Source organism: Temnothorax americanus, unplaced genomic scaffold (genome assembly GCF_048541705.1).
Source record: "Temnothorax americanus isolate GAGA-0224 unplaced genomic scaffold, ASM4854170v1 Scaffold114, whole genome shotgun sequence".
In the NCBI taxonomy this organism is placed as follows: Eukaryota; Metazoa; Arthropoda; class Insecta; order Hymenoptera; family Formicidae; genus Temnothorax; species Temnothorax americanus.
This window is the reverse complement of record NW_027509247.1, coordinates 21,182-43,464: the sequence shown is the minus strand read 5'-3', so window position 1 is coordinate 43,464 and position 22,283 is coordinate 21,182. Positions and strand designations below refer to the sequence as shown.

Below are 22,283 nucleotides of genomic sequence, written 5' to 3'. Positions count from 1 at the left end.
GAGGGAGTGGCTCTGCCCCCGTCCACGCATATGCTGTTCCTATATATATCAGTAAAGGAAAATTGTTTCATTTATGTAACTTCTTTTATTAATAACTTTTTAATAGACAACGATCGCCGGTTAAAACTTTTTGAAGGTTATTCAAGGTGATGACCTTGATATCTCAAAATTATTGAAATTGGAAGATGGTCCTTATCGCTGCGTAATTACCATAAATTTATTAATATACAAAACATGCATGATGTTTATAAAAACTACTCGATTTTCATAAAGTAAAATACCTAAGTATTGTACTAAGATTCAACATAAGTATATATTAAATTTGATTTTATTCCTAACACTGGTGAAAATCACATATTGTATTTCCGGTTGATAATGGAACAAGCGTAATTAGCACTAAATACGAAAATATAGCTCCTCTTTTGGATTTTTAGTTTATTCGGATTTTATATGTACGTACGCAATCATGAATCTTGCCTTTTTTAAAGGTGGTCGACTTCGAATAAATTCAAGAATAATGGCGTGTGCGTCCTTCCTTGATGGCGTAGGCGGCGTTTTCCTGAGGTGATATCGTCTTTCTCTAATATCGTCCATCAAAATCTCATATGGTGTCGGCTTATAGTCCGGGAGAGTTCCTTCTCCGCGTGAAGACACGCGAGAACCCAAATTAGCTTCTACTTTTTTCAATTTTACTCCTCGCCTCAGCTCACTAATAACTTGAACCCAAAACCTAGCCTGACAATATATTTAGAAATACTAATATTACCATTAATAAATATTTATAATATTACATACTTATATAACTTAAGAGGTAAGATTTAAAAAAATCCCATTCAAAAAAATAAAAAATTGTTTCATACACTTTAGTGGTGTTACCCCTTAATGTATGTATTTATAGATGTTTTTATACGTATGTGTTTATTACATGTTAGACAGCATTATTTCATAAATTATAAAATAATTTTGTATAAAATACGAAAATATTTTATTACCTAGCCACTATTTCAAATCATCTTACTGCATCATCTAATTTTTTTCTGATATCTATAAATTGACACTTTATACTAAATCATACATAGTAGAATAATTATTTTAGAATACTTAATACCTACCCTAAAATTTTAATTCACATAATTATTGCGATAAATACAACAAAGTAGTTTTGTAATTTTGTTACAAAATAACACACACACACACATATAGTAAAAAATAGCAAATAAATATAAAAAAAATAAATCAAATAATATTCTACAAAATATGCTTTCTTGTAATTCATTTTAATTATCACACAAAATAATAATATATACCTGCATAAATAATTTTTCTCTTGCATAATTACGTTTTTAAAAAGCAAATAAAGTTTTAGTTTTATTGATATAAAATTTGATTTGTTTTATCAAGTATTGGTGAACTAAATTATCATGCTGCATGCATTTATCATGCTCAATATATATTACATTTATTTCATTAACTTTAAACAAGAAGTAGGTACTAATTAAAATTACTTTAAAGCTAATAATGCAATTACAACAAAATAAGTAAATGTAATTTTATTATGGTACGAACGTACTTGTATAGCTTTCCAAATTCTAATGTCCGTCTACAAGAATAAATGCTAATTAGCAATCAGTAGATCTCGTTAGTACAACACATTATTTACATGTTTATCTTTTTTGAAAAACATGTAATAAGAAAATGCATTGTTTAAAATAGAAAAGGACTCGGCATATTTTACAATTTTATATAAAAAATTGTTTTCGGTTAATTTTGCTAAAATTGAAATATGTCACTGTCCTTATCTTCCTGATAAAAAATATCAATAGGCACAACCTCTTAAAATAAATAATGTACTCACTGAGAAGCTTCAAAACCTTAAAATATTAGGATTTGAAAGCTGACATAAAGTTCCAGCTTATTTTCGTGTATTAAGGTTATTTTTATTAAATAAGTACATATGTAGTGATTGAATAGGTGAGTATAATTCAGCTTGGATAGATATGTGTGTGAGAGAGAAAGAAAGGACCTTGTACATTTTAAATGTAAAAATAATTCCGTTCAAATTAGGTGAAATTGAAATATGTTGTAGTATAGGTGATGCTGATCAAAAGTTTTCATGGGCACAAAGTCCAAAAATCAACACCATAAAAGATAAGATAACAAAGTGAATGCCATTGGAGTTTAAAAATGCTTGTTTTTGAATACATATGTTAATATAAAAATGTTTGAAAAAATATATACATGTATGTAAGTGTGTGGGTGTGTATGTGAGTGATTTGTGTAATCGCTGATATTAGCATTAACTAATTGTAAGTTAAGGGGATCCTAAAGTGAAGGCTGAACTTCCTCGACGTCGGTAATGTCAACATTTCTAATCCTGTTTTCTTATGTCATAAACGAGAGGCATCTCTCCTTGTTTCGATTGCTGCGCCATCTCTCGCTACACGCAATGTCAACCTGAATGTGCTTTTGCACATATAAAAGTTTATTTAAACTAATCTTTTTTTCTAGGCTTTCAATCTTAGATCTAATTGCACGATATTGTTCTTAAATGTTGTCCCTAGATCATGCCGGTCTAATTTTGTGGATATTTATTGTGGAATTTTTGTACAAAGCAAATATTGTCGTCACGTATACCAAAAATTAACAAAAATATTAATTTTTTCTCGTTTTCGATATAAATTCGACCACCATGACCTAGATTTTGATGCGTACTTTAATTCTAGACAAGAATTTTGTATTTCTATAAAGCCAATTAAAAGATTAGTGCTAAAAAACAAAGCCGGTATTACAGACGCCTTTAGGATCCCCTTAAGTATGTATCACGTGGAGATTACACGATCAAACTTACATCGCTTTGTCAGTCATCAGTTTATCCTAAGTCTTATTAGCCACTTAAGTAGTCATTATCGCGGTTAGTTAGTATATAAAATATTAGTTCTTATTTGTCTCAGTCCTAGTTATTTTGAAGATGTCACATCAGTTTTCTTCTACATCAACAATTGTCTGTATTTTTTATTGGCTTTTTTGAGTACAAGGAAACAATGCTTAAAACCATTAAGATATTAGATTTCCACATCTGCTGTACGTTACAAATTTCAATCTTTTTATGCTGCCAACAGTCTAAATACACATATATATTATTTTTCGTACACACGCACGCACGCACATTCATACATTATATATACGTAATAAATAATATATTTAAAAAAACAGACATTTTTTTTAAACTCCAATGGCACTCACTTTAAACCATCATAACTTTCATAGATTTGATTCGGACTCTGTGCCCATGGAGACTTTTAATCAGCATCACCTAAACTACAACATATTTCAATTTCAGCTGATTTGAAAAATCACTATTACATTTAAAATGTATAGTCCTTTGTTTATAAGATATAGTTGTTTACCCAGGTAGCAGGACGATGTCTAAAGACGTCTTAATAACGTTTTATTGACATTAGAGACGTCATTAAGACGGTCTTAATACATCATTTGACGTCACTCTGCTACCTGGGGCCCAATTCTGTACACGCCTACTGACAACTACGATTCGATACGCGTTGCGTAGGTTTTTCATATTGTATAAAAGCTGCGCCGATACCGTTAACGACACCGACGACTGTCAATAAGCGTGTTTTAGCGTGTACAGAATTGGGTATAATATAGCCGTTTATTGGTTACTTCTATTAAAGTCACTAGAAAACTTATGTGTTCCCTCCTTACCTCAGAAAAGGAATCGTTGACGGGCAATGTACACTCACTTGTTAGACAAAAATAAGCTTCCAAACTTCATGTCAGCTTTACCTCCAAATCCTAATGTTTTAAGGCTTTAAAGCTCTGCGGCGACAAAACTATTAATTTTACGAGATTGTGCCCATTGACAGTAACATATTTCAATTTCAACAAAATTAACTGTAAGCTATTTTCCATTAAAAATATATAGGATTCTTTTTAAGGTATTTCCTTCTACATCAAATTTCTTAATAAATTGTAAGTCAATAATTTCTTTGTGAAAACATGATGAAACATTATTGCAGTATATTTTTATATCGATCAGAAAGACTTACCCAATCATTAAAATCCAATGTATCAATGTTTTGCAATGAAGTTGAGCTACGATCGGTATTATTTGGATTAAATAAATCTTGTGATTGTTTATCGACAACTTTCTCCAGAAACTGTGAGAGATTGAGAGCCTCTTCCACAAATCCTTGTATCATATTCTGATAATAATTATCAGTATCTTCGTGTAAACTTTGCACATGCCTTACACATATCTGAAATGCAAGTAAAAATTTTGCATTGTTCTTGTAACAAATGTCATTTTACAGAATCCATAAACACAATTAAAGGGATATTTTTGTCTAGAATGCTGTTTTTTTGGAGGTGACTTTTAGAAAAGAATAAATTTAAAACTGTTCAAATTTTCGGTAATTATGCAGTATAGGGGAAGCACCTCCGATGACCTTGACCTTGACATATGTTGTCAAGGTCACCCTCCTGAGTGACCTTCAGAAGGTTTTAGCCGTCGCTCGTTTTTTATTAAAAAGTTATAAACAAAAAAAGTCGAAAATATAGCAGTTATTTTAAGTACTGAGAGGCATAAACGACTAATATTAGGTTTTTCTTTAAAGCAGAGAATAATTTATTTCGCGAGAAAGTCGCTGCTTTACCAAAACACAACATTTAAAGCAGTAAATTGTTGATAAATTGAAATTTTTTTGTTAAAGCAGAGAATACATTATTTTGCGAAAAAATCGCTGCTTTACCAAGACACAACATTTAAAGCAGTAAATCGTACCTATGTAGGTTAGTGACGCGCTTTAAAAGTATTTAAGTGTTTAAAGCGCGTCAACTAACCTATATATGCACCTATATATGCTATACTTTCCAAACTTTTTTTGTTAATAACTTTTTAACGAATAGCGAGCGACGGCTAAAACTGTCTGAAGGTCACTCGTGGTCATGACCTTGACAACATATATCAAGGTCATTGAAATCGGTGAGGTCGCCAAACTTTTTTTTGTTAATAACTTTTTAATAAAAAACGAGCGACGGCTAAAACCTTCTGAAGGTCACTCAGGAGGGTGACCTTGACAACATATGTCAAGGTCAAGGTCATCGGAGGTGCTTCCCCTATACTGCATAATTACCAAATTTTCTTTCTGAAATTTTTTACACATTTTTATTGTTGCTTTAAAAACATGTATAAATTTTGTTGAAAAAAAAAAATTAATGTGGTTTTGTACATACGCTCGGGCACAATGATGCGGGGAAAAAACCCCTGATTGGCGACCAGTGTTGTGTGCAGACGTTGTATATATCTAAAAGAAAAAAAAACAACACATCATATTCTTATTAAGGTCGATATTACAGTCTCCGATTAACATGATCCTCCGATTAAACTCACTCTGCATCTCTTTCTAACTATCCCCCTTGAAAGAGACGAAGAGTGAGTTTAATCGGAGGATCACGTTAATCGGAGACTGTGATATCGGCCCTTAATCAGTATGAGTGTTGTGAAAGTTGGTACCAGATTCGGCCAGAAAAATTTTTCTTTACAAAATTGCGGCTAAATGTTGAGTGTCGATTTTTCCTACGTTTTTTTCCTCTTCAGCGAGTTATAAAAGAAAGAAAAAAAATTATTTCGACTCAATTCTGGTACCAACTCTCACAACACTCATACAGATTAAGAATGTTTAGGTTTTTTTTCCTTTTCAGATACAACGTCCGCAACACTGGTCGCCAATCAGAGGCGCACCATTTGTGCCCGAGTGTACAAAACCACATGTTAATTTTTTTTTTTTTTTTTAACAAAATTTATACATGTTTTTAAAACATTACAATAAATACTTTGTGTAAAAAATTGCAAAAAAAAACTCGAATAGTTTTAAATTTATTCTATTCTAAAAGTCACCTTCAACAACAGATTTATAAACAAGAATACCCGCTTAAGAATTAACCTTTTCGGTACAGAGAGTGACTATAGTCTGTCCATTATACTGCTCGCTGCGGCCGAGCAACTTAAAATGTTATCTTGAAATGCTTCTGTTAATATAAATTTTTTAAATTGTTTTTGTTATTGAGCTTTATTAAATATAATAATTGAAAACGTTGAATGTCGAGTGCCTAGTTTTCTCGACCGAATCTCGTATATCGGCGGATCGACGCTTCGGCCACTGGAGGGCCGTTCGCGTCTCGGTCGCTCCGTACCAAAAGAGTTAAAATATAAAATTGTATTTATTGTGTTTGTTATAAAATTAATTTAACTACTTAGAAAGATCTTTGAATAACCTCACAGTTACTTTACTTTTTTTTATTATTAATTGCATTATCAAAGTGTAAATCATTACGCAATGTATTAAAAATTAAAATATAACAAATTTACTTGAAGAACAGCCTTCAAGGTACATGTAGAATTATCTGCGTATGATTCAGCAGTTTTTGGCATCATATAATCCTCTGCATCAGTGTCACCAGAATCTCGCTCAATGCCTTCATCATCAGTTTCTTGTAAACGTTCTTCTGCATCACCTTCACAGACTAATAATATAATTAAATAACATTTTAATTTTACATAAAACAAAAACTAATTTTTATCATTTTATTAACTTAAGGTATTCCTTTCATGACACCAAACCAAAGTCTTAAGAATTAACTGATTTTTTGGTACGAGAAAGTTAAAATGCATATCTTTACGCTAGAAAAAAATTAAACCACATTACCGAACATGTAAAAAAGAATTATGACTTTGAAAATTCGATATTTATATGTGACGTTATCGAAAAAGTCTATTTTCCATATTTCAATGTAATAATTTGTTTATCAAATATCTTAAGATATTAAATATTAACTGCGCTACACACACACATATTCGCTAAACTCTATATTTTCGATAGTGCCGATAAAAATACAGAGCCACCGAATATTTAAACAAAATATTTATGTTACAAGTTGATTTGAAATGTGGTTTATAGATGAATATTTTTAATGGCGACTTTCAAGGAATTATTTGGCAACGCTGTGCGCTCATGTCACACTTCAGTTCATCACGTACGGTTTATTATCAACTATTTATTATGTTTAAAAAAAAATAATCCAAAAAATTGTCCTTTATTTTTGCTCACATTACTCCTCACTTTATGTTTTTTATCACTCATTATTATTATAAAATTTCTCTTTGATAAAAAGAAAATGTCACAATATTCATTGATTAATGAAATTGACACTTACATTGACATTTTTGTTATCAACTTCACATTTTACAATCGGCGCCCTGAAAAGCGCAGCGTTGCCATATTGTTCTGACAGTAAAATTTACCGAAAAATGAAACTAAATACACATATTTTTACTTTTTTCTTATAATTAAACATAATAATCAATTATAACTTGATTTTATATAAGTTTAATGCAATATACAAGAGTTTGCTGAGGCCCTGCTTAAACGCCTACAAAATACGCTCCTCCGTGAAAGAAATACCTTAAATTTTCATTTAAATACGCGATTAAACATTATTAAAAGGTAAGAAAATGAAAAAAGTGTGCAAATTAGAAACTTGCACATTGCTTTCTCACCATTTTTTTCACTTATACAGCTTCCTCTATGAGAGAAATTAGTAAAATTATTAGCACATAATAGGTTGGCTTCCTCATAGAGGAAGTTTTATAAGCGAAAGAAAATGGTAAGAAAGCAATATGCAAGTTTATAATTTGCACACATTTTTTATTTTTATATAAAAACTTCACAAAAAATAGACAATAAATAAAAAAAAATTAATTTGAATGAAAATTTGACATTTTCTCAATATATAATTGTTTAATATATCGAGATCAATATATTAGTTGGAAAACTTCACTTGGAATATTATAAATATTTATTAAAAAATTAAAAAATTTATACATTTAAAAAAATGTTTTTTGTAAAAAATAAAAAAATAAAACCTTTCACCAATCCTCATCAAACAAAACCAACCATTCTTCAATAATACTCTATTCATTTTTTAAAATTTAACCCAATATCTCAAAAGTTGTGGAAGTTAGAACTTCTACAAATATTTTTTGAAAAATTAAAACTGCCTTAAGAAGGTTTGCCTATTAGTCAAAAGTCAATTTAGAGTCTTAATTTTTTTATATAATTTACATAAACACTTTACACAAATAATCCTACAGCAGATTATATTGCCCGTATAGTTCTTTTGTAATATTATTCAGAAGTTGACCACTTTGAACCTATCGCCTCATGAGAAACGGTCGCTCTGAGGTATATGATCACATGCGGTTTAGTTAGTATATACATACTTAGCGACTTTGAAAAACTAACATTTGACAGATGAAACATCAACGATCGTGTAAAAACTTTAAAAATCGGATTTTACCATGTGGATTTAAAGATGCCTTTTCACGTTGACGCTCGACGCTCGACGCTCGTTTTCAGCAAGCAAGCAAAAATCTTCAGAAATAATATCTTTTATGTATTATTAATATAAAGATATTATTTCTGATTATATATACTATAAAATATTTTATTACTTAAAGATATTACTTGAAAATAATTAATATTTTACGTATGTTTCGAAGTCTATGTGTAATTGTGCTGGGACGATTAACAACGATTCAGCGCGACGACGCTGCATATTAAATAAATTCAACTTCGTTTCTTTGACGATAGCGTCAAAGCGAAATCACCACGTTCACCTTGTCGACGCTCATTTTCAGCGTCTCATGAATTGGCTTAAAACTTTATTGTCATAATGTTTACTTTTACCTCGCGGATCGAATTAGCAGTGACAGACTTGGCAACGTCGGCGCCGCAGCGCAAGAGCTGATGCAACCCAACCTCACAAACAGTGTTTAACCACTAATCATGAATCCACGACACGCAATTTTTAATATATTAATCATTTTAAGTCTCTAGTATTCTCTGACAATTGTTCATCATATAGGTTTTTATAAATTATTTGTGATTTTCCTTTTACTTTATAATATTGGATAATATAAGTACCTGACAACGATTCGTGAGTCGACGTTCTCATACTTTGGAATATATTTGTTAATATTCTATACACTAATAATTTACGAAGAATTAAAGTAGGTACATAAGTAACATCTACAATTTATTATACTAGACACTACAGACGCGCGCTTCGCGCGCGCTATTTAGCTTTAACATTATGCTATTACTATTACACTATTAACCCTTGATGCACACAACTGTCAAAATATACAATGACAGCTGCAAATGAAGTAAGCGCAGTAAGAGAACCAATCGGCATCGCGGAAAAGTGACAACAATACCTACGGCATGCCCTTTTTAGAAGAGGACTAATATTGCATATAATTCGAGTTCGCTGTAACAATATTATTATTCGATCGCATGTTTTATTCCAGAATAGTAGATAAACCTCCTTAAAATCTAAAATATTGTGATTTTTTATAAAAATGACAGTAAATAAAAGTAACTACTTTACTTCTATGCCAAAATACAGCGCTGTAGCTCAAGCAGTTCTTGAGTTATAGCCGGTTGAAATTTCGGAAAATTCGTAGGGGTGATTGCGGCTAGATGTTACAGGGGTAAAATGTTACAACTATAAAAAGTAGGTTCATGAAACCGTCTAAGAAACGCTAACGATTGTGAAATGTATGATTATTTAGCTTCAAAATGTGTTTATCGCTATCTAGCGTTTCTCAGTTTCATGAACCTACTTTTTATAGTTATAATATTTTACCCTTGTGTAACATCCAGCCCCAGTCCCCCCCCTACATACATACACACACATACACACATGTGACATTAAAAAAAAAGTTATTTTTCGATATTTTAAAACATTGGCGTAGAAAACTAAAAAAAAAATTGATTACAAAAACAAAACTCTATAAGAAAGCAAAAATTATTTACCCCGATTACAGTTTGTCATCAATGTAATGAGAGCTTCTAGGTCTGGTAATAAAGCTATCTCCTCTCCCGCGTTAGAACCAAAGTCCAAGGCTTTAAAAATTGCCATGCCTAACGAGAATACCGCCTGTACAAAAAAAATTTATACTGAAATAATTTATACGTAATATATATATAGGTAAGATTTATTGTAAAATAAAAATATTTTATTACAAGTTATATATTTACCTTCTCTTCCGAAACAAGAGATTGCTTAGAGCCTGTAATGTAAGTTATCCCGTCAATTATCTCTAATATTATAGTAACAATTCATAAATCATTTGTAAATTCTAGAACAAAACAATCACCTGCCAAGTTTTCAAGCCAGATGTCTCCATCTTTGTGAAGTATAATTTGCGAGAGTTCCGATATCTCATAAAACTTATTTTCCGTTGAGCGTGATAAACTTTTAGCTATCTGATAGCACAATGCCCAGGCTCGTTCCTGACTTACAGGACTATCAAACATCAGCAGAATATCCTGAAGATTTAAACAACCGTGCGAGTCTAACTTACACTTAGACCGCGCCGACGCATCTTCTTTTCTGTTAACTGCTTGTGACTCTTTGAGAATTGCAGCTTTTTTCTGATTACAATCCGGTCCCGGACTTTTCTTAGAATTCGACATTGTGCGAATACTTTCTATTTATGGATACTCGCTATATGTCAATTTTGTATCTCCCCATTAGAAATATACTATTTTAATAGCCTTTGATATAGAATATACTGATACATCATAAACTTCTATGAGATTGTTTATGTTAAATAGTATATATCATATCATATTCGTAATATAATGTCATATCAAGTATTTATAGTTTGCACTAGAAGAGAATCACATCTTTCCATTCATAAAGAATGTTGTTTTTTACTTTGCTTGCACAGTATATTAAAATTGTTATTCTAAATTAACAAGAAACAGTAGGAATTGTATACTATAAGTTGTAATTGCCAAAATTACCTGAAATATAACAATAGTACATGTAAAAATTTTATATACGTACCTATATAATTTCTTTATAGAATGTGTTAATAAAAGATCATATATAATCAAATTACAAGCAAATTTAAAACGAAATAATAATGTGCTTGATTATTTCTCAAGATTAGTGAAAGAAAATGTACATTTTGTACATATACCTACAGTAGCGATTAAAAAAGTGTCAAGCCAGGCAGATTTTTTGAGTTTAAAAAAAATAAACAAAAAAAATTAACTCTAAAAAAATAACATATTTTACTATGAATAAACGTCCGTCTTTCGGAAGAGACGTTAAACCGTTGATCCAAAAAGGGCTAAAGTATGGAGATAAAGATAGTGGTGAATAAAAATTGTAACCCCAAGAGGATCAATTAAAAACTTCTATCTGCTATGAATAAACGTTGTTAACAATAAAAAAACAACATAATTATTTCTTTATTTAACAAAAAACGTATGATCATAAATATCGAACCCGGAACTTCAAATCACAAAAATTAACTGAATCACTAGAAAGTACTAAAAAAACAATAGTAATATTTAGTATTTGGTAGCCACGGCCCTTAGAAATAATGACTGCGGCGTAACGATGTAGCATTGACGATTAAGAGGGTGATTGTGTCTCAAGGGATCTTTTCCTATTTAAGACTTAACGCTCAGAACGCTCTTAGAATCATTTCATCATTGTTGTTTATCAAATATTAAACAAGGACGAATGATGTTCACTAGCGTTGTGAGCGTTAAGTGGACCCACTCCTTGTTTATTCGAATGTTTCTTGTTGGTTGCTCTGCGATTAATTGTAAGTTTATCCCAAAAATGTTCAATAGGATTTAAGTCTTGAGACTGAAGCTGCGTTTCAATATTCACTGCCAGTAACTACTGAAAATCTACAGTTTACGTACACTATAGATTTTCAGTACTGGCAGTGAATATCGGAACGCAGCTTGAACAGGGCCATTCAAAAACTCGCACTTTTTTGGCAGACAAATACTGTGATATAATCTTTGAAGTGTGTTTTGGATTTCTATCATGTTCAAAGATCCATCCATAACTTCACCCATACTTGATTTAGATATTTTGTACTTGGAATCGTATCTGCCACCAACAAGACATCGAATATACTGTTATTTTGTTTAGTTAATCTTTTTTTTGTTCATTTTCTTAAACCCAAAATATGGAAAAAATCTGCCTGACCCGAAACTTTTGTTCGCTACTGTATATTGTACAAAAGTAAATATGTTAAATATTTCACGTTATTAGAAATTTTTTTAAAAATAAGATGTATGTAATAAAAATTAAATATAATGGACTAAAAAAATAGCATACTTCATAGAAAACGCAATTTGTTATACCTACACATATACATACACATATATATTGTAAAATAAAAAGATGCCAATTCCAAATAAAAAAATATTTCAGATATTTGCATAAAATAACACTTCAGCACATTTCAAAAATTCTGACAATGAAAACTATCCCTTATTCTTAACAATTAATAAACAGCCGTAAAATGAATATAATACGAAGTCCAGTCATACGCCTGCATATAAGCCTGTATAGGCGAACTTCCTCGATGTCGATAATGTCAACCTTTCTAATTTTGTTTTCCCTATATCTGTCTTTGTCTAACGAAATGACATCTGTCCTTTTTTCGATTGCTCGCCATCTCTCGCAAGATCCGGCAACTACTGTTGCTGCTCCTCTTCTTATCATTCTGCATCCGTATTTGCATTACTAAAATAATTTTTCGATGGATCTTTTTTTGTACGCATTGAATCTTACTTCTACTTGCACGATATTATTCCTACATGTTTTCCCAAGGGCAGATGATAAACATTATGCATCATACTGCAGAATTTTTGTTTTAAGCAAATATTGTCGTCAGATGACAGCTGTGTATGTGCCCAAATAAGTAATGTTTTTAATTTTTTGATGTTTTTGATATAAAATCGCGTTTGTTACCCTTGATTTTTGTGCGTACTTTAATTCTGTAAAAGATTTTTGCAATTCTATAAAGCCAATTAAAAGATCCATCGAAAAACGATAATGTCGGTAAATCATACGGCTGCAGGATCCCCTTGGTCGGGTCCCATGGAGCGGATTACGCGGAAGCAGAACGAGCGTATCACTAATCACGAGATTGTTCTGATAGAACTCTTTCCAAGATTCCGTCGAAACGGTCCCGTGATTGGTAATCCACCCGTTCCGCTTCCGCGTAATCCGCTCCATGGGACCATAACTGTCAAAAGAAGAGGATAGTTCTCGTTCTCGAAGTATTTTTGAAGTGTGCTGAAATGATCTAAAGTGTTATTTTATGCAAATCTCTTTTTAATTAAAAATTACATTTAAAAATTCTCAACGTATCATTTCTCGCCTATGACGTCACGTTCTCACATGATGGAAAAAGCATAGGAGCTTTGATTTAAAAAATTTTTTCCTTTTTCTTTTCTTTATAACATCTATTAAAAACATTGTAAATAATTTATACAATTTTTAAAGTTCTTTTTGCATTGATTTAATCTAGAGACCCTATAATTAAAGTCTGGCCATAAGGCAATTTTGTCAAAATCCTGCGAAAGAGTAAGAAGGATATAAGAGAGAAAGATATACATTCATATCGCTTTCGATCTCTTTCTCTCTTACATCTTTTTCTCTTTCTGTTTCTCTTGCTTTTGACGAGAAATGGCGAACCAATCAAAAGTTGCTACCATATGGCCAGACTCTGATTATAGGGTCTCTAGTTTAATCTTTAACTGCACGGGCGGAGTCTGGCTGGACCCCAAGCGCGATTTTTGTTACATGTTTTCTCAGTTATGCGAGATATCAGTTATATGTTTTATTTATTATGTATTCTAAAACTTACATCTTACACATTACTTTTAGAGAAAACAAAAAACTTGTGGGGATTCCTGCAGATCCCAGCTGTGACTATATATTACTAAAAATAATGCGTGTACATACTTAAGGCCACTTTGACCAAGCTCCGATTAATCGTTGATTAGCCCATTGGAAATGACCAATCGCATTTGTCAATCTGCTTAATAAGCAAATGCGATTGGACTAATCAACGATTAAGTTAATCAGAGTTTGGTCGAAGTGGCTCTTAAGCTTTGTGTCCACGATACTAGAAATCGCTCCGAGACCTCGGATCGAGAAAAAATTGACCAATCATATTTAAATAATTCGGCAATTGACCAATGCGATTGGTTAATTCTTTTTCCGTCCGAGATCTCGGAGCAATTTCTAGCATCGTGGACACAAGGCTTTAGGCCCAGTTTCACAAACATCACAAATGAGAAATTCATGAACATCCCCCTTAGAAAGAGACGAAGAGTGAGTTAATTTAAGGTTAAAAGTTAACCAACACTTGTGAAACTGGGCCTTAAAGGTTAATCTATTTTTCATGAATTTTTCATTTTAATCTTTTTACAGTTTTAAACAATTTATCTATCTTTATAAACATTTGTCTCTCAGTTTTCTTATAGTATTCTATTCTAGCTCATATCGTTATTTTTTCTACAGGCTATAACTATATAAATAACTCAAAATTTAATTCTTTTTGAATCAATTTTACACATAATTTCACAGCTATGGTAATTTAAATGGTCTTAATAGGCTAAAATTATTTCTGACTTAAGGAAGGAAGAAGTGATTTTAAGTCCTCAGTTGATAAAAGGGATAAGTACGATTGTATGATAATATAAGCCGAAATAAAGTGTCAAAATAAAACTAATATAAAACCTATCATGTCAAAAATAAATTAAAACAAGATTAACAATTAAAAACGTATAAACAAGTAAATTTTCTAAATTATTACCATAGTTTAAGGGTCGACAAGAGACACGGTGGAGAGCCGTAAACTACGAATCGTAAAATTCGTATTACGGATATTATTTTCGGAAAATTTATTTTGACCATTTTTCCAAAAAATCGCTCTGTAGCAGTTATCGCAGTTAAAGTGCGATTTTCTCATTATTTTGGCTGTAATACAAATTTTACGATTCGTAGTTCACGGCTCTCAACGTGTCTCCTGTCGACCCTTAATCAAATATGTTCATGCAAATTCATTTTTCTTTAAAAGTTTTTTTTTGATGGCACAACTGTTTATTCTCAGGTAAAACAGCAAGTCACAATAAAGTCAAAATGATGTCAAAATAATGATTTTTTGTTATTTTACCATCATTTTACCAATCATTTTGAAGTCATTTTGACTTTATTGTAAGTTTCTGTTCTACCTAGGTTTCATATCTAAATATTAGCCCAATATTAGGCCAATGCAAACTTAATAAAACTAGAAAACAATTTAAAATGAGTAAAAAAATTAAAATCTAAAAGCTCTTGAAACATAAGAGATAAATAAAAAAGATTTTAAAATTATATAAATCTCCTCTCTCTATATAAAATATTTGTTAAAACTGTTTTTTTTTTTTTTTTATAAGAGATCAAACTAAATATTAATATTATAATTCTTTTTGTTTCACCTATATAATCAAGTGTAATTTCTACAAAGCATGCTGTTTTTTTGTCTTATTAAAACTTATTTACTTTCTTATCATGTATTGTTTTATGACGTCTTAAAAACATATTTAGTAAAAATAATACTTGGTACATTTACTCTGAATAGACTGTACAACATATACAATGCGCAAAATGTATACCTTCTTCTATTGATCTTTAAAATTGAAAGTATGCTGTGATTTTGTTATGCAGTAATAATATTAGTTACAAGCAATATTACTTACGTGTTTACATTATACATGATAACCAAGACTTATTTGCACTTTACACATCAGTAGATGATTGTAGAAAATAGTCGTTGTTTTGTGTCGCTTATCCTGAAATTGTTATTATTTTATCTTTACTTGCATTAACCATTTGCAGATGATACAGCTGAACAGATTATGACGATAAATAATATTACGCGCATTCAGACAAGTTTCAAAATTGACATTACGAAATTTCGCTCTATATAAAATTGTCATCTTATATTTCTAAATCTTAAATAGTTTTCTCATATTTACTTCTTTACAATGTGCTCTTTGCTTTCTGTTTTTTGCTCTTAACCTCTTTGCGACTATCCCGTATTTTGCAATTCCGTCGCGTAACGTGATGTTTTTTGTCTCTTCTGAAGTTCGTTAATTTTTATCTTAGGCGACAGAGAACAAAAAACATCGCGTTACGCGACGCAATTGCGAAATACGGGATAATCGCAAACAGGTTAAGAGCAAAAAACAGAAAGCAAAGAGCACATTGTAGATCAGGCTTTACGCGGCAAAGAAACATCCATGTCAATCCCTACCAAGCAGCGAGAAGCGAGAACCCACAGTCTGCCACAGTCGGCGACTTGCACACTGCACACGCACACGCACAGTACAATTCGCCGTTTCGCCAAGCTCTTAACGACCAATGTTGCCAACTTGCACATAATATATACATTATAAAGGTAAGATTTCGTGAAATGCAATGCAGCAGCAGCGAGCAGCAGTTTAGTAATTTCCTAAAAATATTTGGCTCACTTCCGGCGCAAATTTTTATCTTGAAATTGGTCCTATATAACAATAGAGTACGTTTACACGGCTTCTAACTTCGATTTAGTAACGCTGATGTTATTGCGTTTACACGTTCAGGCTTATCTTACTCCCACACTCCCACCAAGCTTAAAGTACTAAAAATTATAGATGCTTGCTTGTGGTAAGGTTAGGATCACCTCTATGAAGTTGGCCGGACAACTTCAACGTATCGAACTTTTATTAATTGGAATCGTTTGGTGGTCACGAATATCGTCATTAAAACGTTTGGTGGTCAATCGTTTTCCTAAGAAATAGATAAAACCGTACTCTCACGCCATTGGTCGCATGACTCCGTGGCGTTGGCTCGGTAATTTGATGAATAAACATTATTTATTAATCAAATTGACTTTTATACGGCTCAATCGACGCGGAATCGTTTGGTGGTCACAAATATCGTAAATAAAACGTTTGGTAGTCAATGGTTTTTCTAAGAAATAAATAAAACCGTACTCTCACGCCATTGGCCGTACGACTCCGTGAGGTTAGCTCGATAATTTGATAGATAAACATTATTTATCAATCAAATTGACTTTCATACGGCTCAATCGACGCGGAATCATTTGGTGGTCACGAATATTGTCATTAAAACGTTTGGTGGTCAATCGTTTTTTTAAGAAATAGATAAAACCTTACTCTCACGCCATTGGTCGTATGACTCTGTGCTATTAGTCATACGACTAATGGCGTAAGCGCACGGTATTTTCTATTTAAAAAAAAAATGATTGACCACCATACGTTTTAATGACTATATTCGTGACCACCAAACAATTCCGCGTCGAATGAGTTGTATGAAAGTTAATTTGATTGATAAATAATCTTTAGCCATCAAATTACCGAGCTAACGTCATGGGGTCGTACGACCAATGGCGTGAGAGTACGGTTTTATCTATTTCTTAGGAAAACGATTGACCACCAAACGTTTTAATGACAATATTTGTGACCACCAAACGATTCCGCGTCGATTGAGCCATATAAAAGTCAATTTGATTGATAAATAATGTTTATCCATCAAATTACCGAGCCAACGTCACGGAGTCATGCGACCAATGGCGTGAGAGTACGGTTTTTTCTATTTCTTAGTAAAACCATTGACCACCAAACGTTTTAATGACGATATTCGTGACCACCAAACGATTCCACGTCGATTGAGCCATATGAAAGTCAATTTGATTCATAAATAATGTTTATTCATCAAATTACCGAGCCAACGTCACGGAGTCATATGCGACCAATGGCGTGATAGTACGGTTTTTTCTATTTCTTAGAAAAACCATTGACCACCAAACGTTTTAATGACGATATTCGTGACCACCAAACGATTCCACGTCGATTGAGCCATATGAAAGTCAATTTGATTCATAAATAATGTTTATTCATCAAATTACCGAGCCAACGTCACGGAGTCATATGCGACCAATGGCGTGATAGTACGGTTTTTTCTATTTCTTAGAAAAATCATTGACCACCAAACGTTTTAATTACGATATTCGTGACCACCAAACGATTCCGCGTTGATTGAGCCGTATGAAAGTCAATTTGATTGATAAATAATGTTTATCCATCAAATTACCGAGCCAACGTCACAGAGTCATGCGACCAATGGCGTGAGAGTACGGTTTTTTCTATTTCTTAGAAAAACCATTGACCACCAAACGTTTTAATTACGATATTCGTGACCACCAAACGATTCCGCGTCGATTGAGCCGTATGAAAGTCAATTTGATTAATAAATAATGTTTATTCATCAAATTACCGAGCCAACGTCACGGAGTCATGCGACCAATGGCGTGAGAGTACGATTTTTTTTATTTCTTAGGAAAACCATTAACCACCAAACGTTTTAATTATGATATTCGTGACCACCAAACGATTCCGCGTCGATTGAGCCCTATCAAAGTCAATTTGGGTGATAAATACAATTGTTCCGACTAGAGTCCCTTTATAAAGGGACTCTAGTTCCGACTAGTGGCACAGAGGTGATATGTCCGGCATTATGCGCATACGGTTTTTTCTATTTTCTGGGAAAACGGTTGACCACCAAACGTTTTTATGATGATATTCGTGACCACCAAACGATTCCGCGTCGAATGAGCTATAAAAAAGTTAAATTGGTTGAAAAATAAAAATTGTCCGGCTAACTTCACACCGGAAATTTCATTTTTATTTTACAAGAAAACGACTAACCACCAAACGATCGGACTAGACTAGCAAAGACCACCAAACGACCACCAATCGATTCCAATTAATGAAAGTTCGTTACGTTGAAGTTGTCCGGCCAACTTCATAGAGGTTGTGATTGGTCAAGACTCTTGTTCCGCGATTTTTCTGCGTATACGCCATTTCGCTGCATGGGTTTGCAACCCTGAAGTGAGCGGTCGTGCTTCTCGAAGTTCCTGGATGCACCATGCACCATGCACATGCACCCATTTGATTGCTGATGCTGACGAAGCAGACGAAGTAAGGTTAGATTATTAAAGGTAACATTTTCTGTGCACATTGTGCACAAAAAGTATCAACGTAAATTTTAACAAAAATTATCAAAATAATTTACAAGGTAAATAGGTATATTATAAATATTGATAAAAATAGCTTTATGTTACACATTTATGCACAAAATGAATGGTGTTTATTAAGAATTAGGGGATTAACGTGGTAGAAATATATTGTGAAAATATGTAAAAAACACACACACACACATATTATATATATACATGTATATATATATATATATATATATATATATATATATATACACACACATATAACTACATATTTTTAAGATATGTAAAAATATATATTTACTTATTTGGCCCAATGGGATAGTTCTCTTCAGAAAGATATATTTAAAATATATTTATCTATTATATATATATATATATATATATAAAGATATATATAATCAAATGTTCCGATTAACTCATCAACGCCCAGTCCAAACCCCTACGCCAAGAAACATGAAATTTGGGGAATATATTCCTTCCATGACGTAAGCACCCACTAAGAATTTTTAGAAATTTGACCCAATGGGGTGAAAAGGGATAAAATGTGTTTTCACGGATTCTCTCTCCTCAATATCTCTTAGGCCCGATAAGATGTCGATTGGGTTTTTGCTTACAAAGGTTACTCATACAAATGCTTAAAAACATAATTCCAGATTTTGCTCTAATCAACCCCTAAAGGTGCAAAACTAAATTCGGGGTTGAATTATATAATCCTTCGCATACCGTAGCGAAGCATCGGTGTGTGTATCAAGCTAGTATATTATATAAATACAATAAGAGTCGTAATTAATTACTTGAAAAATATGAAAAAATATGAGTATATATGAGTATATGTGCACACCACACACATACACTCGCACGCACACGCACACACACACATACACACACACACACACACACACACACACACACGCACACGCACACACATACATACATACATACATACATGCATACTTATAAATAGCTGCAGAAATTTAAATAATGTTCTTTAAACATATATTAAAATTAAATTGACAAAATTTTAATTGACAGAATTATGTATTTTATTGAAAAATACAAAAAATTTTTTCAGAGATGTTTGATGCCAAATCTAAAAAACATAAAGTCTCGAAGAGGACAAAGAAGTCATGGAGAAAGTACATCGATTTCAAAGATGTAGATGCATTTCTTGAAAACAGTAGATTAGAAGAACGATTAGGCATCCCTTTCTCCAAGCGCACAGATACTCAATTGTTTATCATTGATAAAACTGATGTGACTGGAAATGTAATTTCTAAATGTGCTGCCAGATTAGCATTGAAGAGTAAAGAACCAAGATGTTTTGCTTCTTTGAAACCACATACACATGTTCTTGATCCAATTTCGAAACGAAACCTAGTAAGGACCAAAGAAGAACGCACGAATTCCATGTTGTGTCAACGCAAAGTTGAAAGAAAAATTATGTGTATTCTCAAATTAAAAGAGAAGGAAGCATTGAAGAATAGGATACTCACAAAAGCTGTTTCAGAAAATCATCCAAAAAAAGGAGAGAATAAAGATGATATATGGAATGGCACAAATGTCTTACTGCCAGAAACAGTCACTGAATGGATGTCTTCAGACAGTATTAGGCATACGATTAGCCATTTAGGAATGAAGAAAAGAAAAGTACCTTCATTATTGCGTAAAAAATCATCTGTTTTGCCTGCAGTGGAGATGCCACATCCAGGTACATCTTATAACCCATCTTATGACGATCACCAGAAACTGTTGCACGAAGTTGCCCAGAAAGAATTGGAGCTTATGAAACAAGAAGAACATTTGGACAGAGTCACAACTCAGATGTTTAAAAAAGTAAATATTAACTAATTATATTTCCTTGTATAAATTTTATATATCGTAATCATCATTATCATTATCATCATCATGCTATTTCCTAATTTATATATTTTTTGAACTGTTATTTTATATTTTATGTCTTTTGAATATAAATTTATAATATTAAATTATTTACTTGTTTAGATTTCATTAAACAAAAGAGATGAGTATATGATGAAAGAAATGTCAGAGGGTTTGCCAAAGAATCAAACATCAAACTTTAAGTCTATTGAGGAAGATCATGATAAAGGAGATTTTTCTATTGCGATAAAAAATGATAAAAGTGTAAAAAACACCAAAAAGACGCTTGTGCAAAGAAGAAAACAACGAGAACAAAAACAAGCAGCTAATAAACGCGCATTGAGCAAATTGGAGAAGAAGAAAGTTTCTGACATCTATAAATTGAAAATTTTGCAAAAACAGATAGACGCCAAGGAGAAAAAGCAAGAATTCTTGCGACAGAAACGAATGAAGAAATATGAGAGGAAACTTTTTATGCCAAAGAATCTGAGTAAGACAAAGTTTGAACCCATTGATCTTGATTTTCAGCTTGCGGAAGAATTGACTGGCAATTTGAGAAACTGTAAACCTTCTAAAAATTTATTGAAAGAACGGTATAAATCGCTTCAACAAAGAAACATTGTTGCACCAACCGTCATAAAATTGTAAGTACAAGCAAAGTAGATTTATGAAGTGCATTTACTAGAACAGATTCTAGTGAATACTCTAGAAAGTAGGATAATTTAGCACAGTTTTTTAAGAAAAGGATTTCAGGATAGAGAAATTAAGCAAAAAGAGAAATAATTCGAATAAGAAAATGATTGATTAATTTTTGTTTTGATATTAACAAGTTATTAATGAATTGTTTAGTATATCTTAAAAAAAATGTTTAATAATGATATTTACAATATTTTTTATGATTTAGGAAACGGGACAAAGCAAAGATGAAACAATTTGTGAAGCCAGATCATAAAATAAACTTGGATGACATCAAGGGAACTACAATCTTATAATAAGAGAATTTAATCAGTCTAATATCTTTATATTTTCTTTATTCTTAATAAGTAAGATTCATGGTACAGATGAAAATTAAAATTTTCTGTATAGTTGATTAAAATAGAAATATAAAAACTAAAAATATAAAAATCTAGAAATGTGTATAAAAGCATATATATATTAAATAGTTTCTCCAACATTTTTTTACCAAAATTTTACAATGTTTTTTCATAAATAAAAATTAAATTGCTTCAATTTTATTGCATATGCAACACCATTGTATAAGTCGTAATGTATATACATTTTTTATATTTTTTTAATTTTTTGTTTATCTTTCAAATATATTTTATTCTTTCGGTATTATTGCAATTCTATATATACTAAATCCAATTTTTACTATTCATTGTTGCTTGCTTTTATTTTAAGATTTTTTAGGACATATGTAATA

The 22,283-nt window shown here is 31.8% G+C and overlaps 2 protein-coding genes across 15 annotated transcripts in view; one reads left to right on the top strand and one right to left on the bottom strand.

Moving 5' to 3' along the window:
• Spir (spire type actin nucleation factor) overlaps positions 1-16,332 on the bottom strand; it is a 270,912-nt gene extending 254,580 nt beyond the window's left edge. For 2 of the 12 annotated variants that reach the window (XM_077426517.1, XM_077426521.1), the window contains exons 1-9: positions 15,933-16,176; positions 15,654-15,746; positions 10,241-10,892; positions 10,122-10,153; positions 9,897-10,020; positions 6,389-6,543; positions 4,068-4,277; positions 1,571-1,600; positions 478-735 (exon numbers count right to left, since the gene is read on the bottom strand). In XM_077426517.1, the coding sequence (XP_077282643.1) occupies positions 478-735; positions 1,571-1,600; positions 4,068-4,277; positions 6,389-6,543; positions 9,897-10,020; positions 10,122-10,153; positions 10,241-10,559 (1,128 nt within the window). In that variant the 5' untranslated portion in view covers positions 10,560-10,892; positions 15,654-15,746; positions 15,933-16,176. Of the gene's footprint in view, positions 1-477; positions 736-1,570; positions 1,601-4,067; positions 4,278-5,253; positions 5,325-6,388; positions 6,544-9,896; positions 10,041-10,121; positions 10,154-10,240; positions 10,893-15,653; positions 15,747-15,932; positions 16,183-16,210 lie in introns of those variants that run through there. The other 10 variants (XM_077426518.1, XM_077426524.1, XM_077426526.1 and 7 more) reach the window with 10 other exon arrangements.
• Positions 16,333-18,742: 2,410 nt separating this feature from the next.
• On the top strand, positions 18,743-22,070 carry LOC143908759 (ribosome biogenesis protein NOP53). 3 transcript variants are annotated; one of them, XM_077426535.1, is made up of 4 exons: positions 18,743-18,943; positions 20,055-20,815; positions 20,984-21,504; positions 21,765-22,070. In XM_077426535.1, exons 2-4 carry the CDS (start codon positions 20,057-20,059, stop codon positions 21,850-21,852), a joined length of 1,368 nt encoding a protein of 455 aa, XP_077282661.1. In that variant the 5' UTR covers positions 18,743-18,943; positions 20,055-20,056; the 3' UTR covers positions 21,853-22,070. The 3 variants fall into 3 exon arrangements, with proteins under 3 accessions (XP_077282661.1, XP_077282660.1, XP_077282658.1); XM_077426534.1 differs by having other exon boundaries at positions 18,744-18,958; positions 21,765-22,069; XM_077426532.1 differs by having other exon boundaries at positions 18,876-19,035; positions 21,765-22,067.
• Positions 22,071-22,283: the final 213 nt, after the last annotated feature.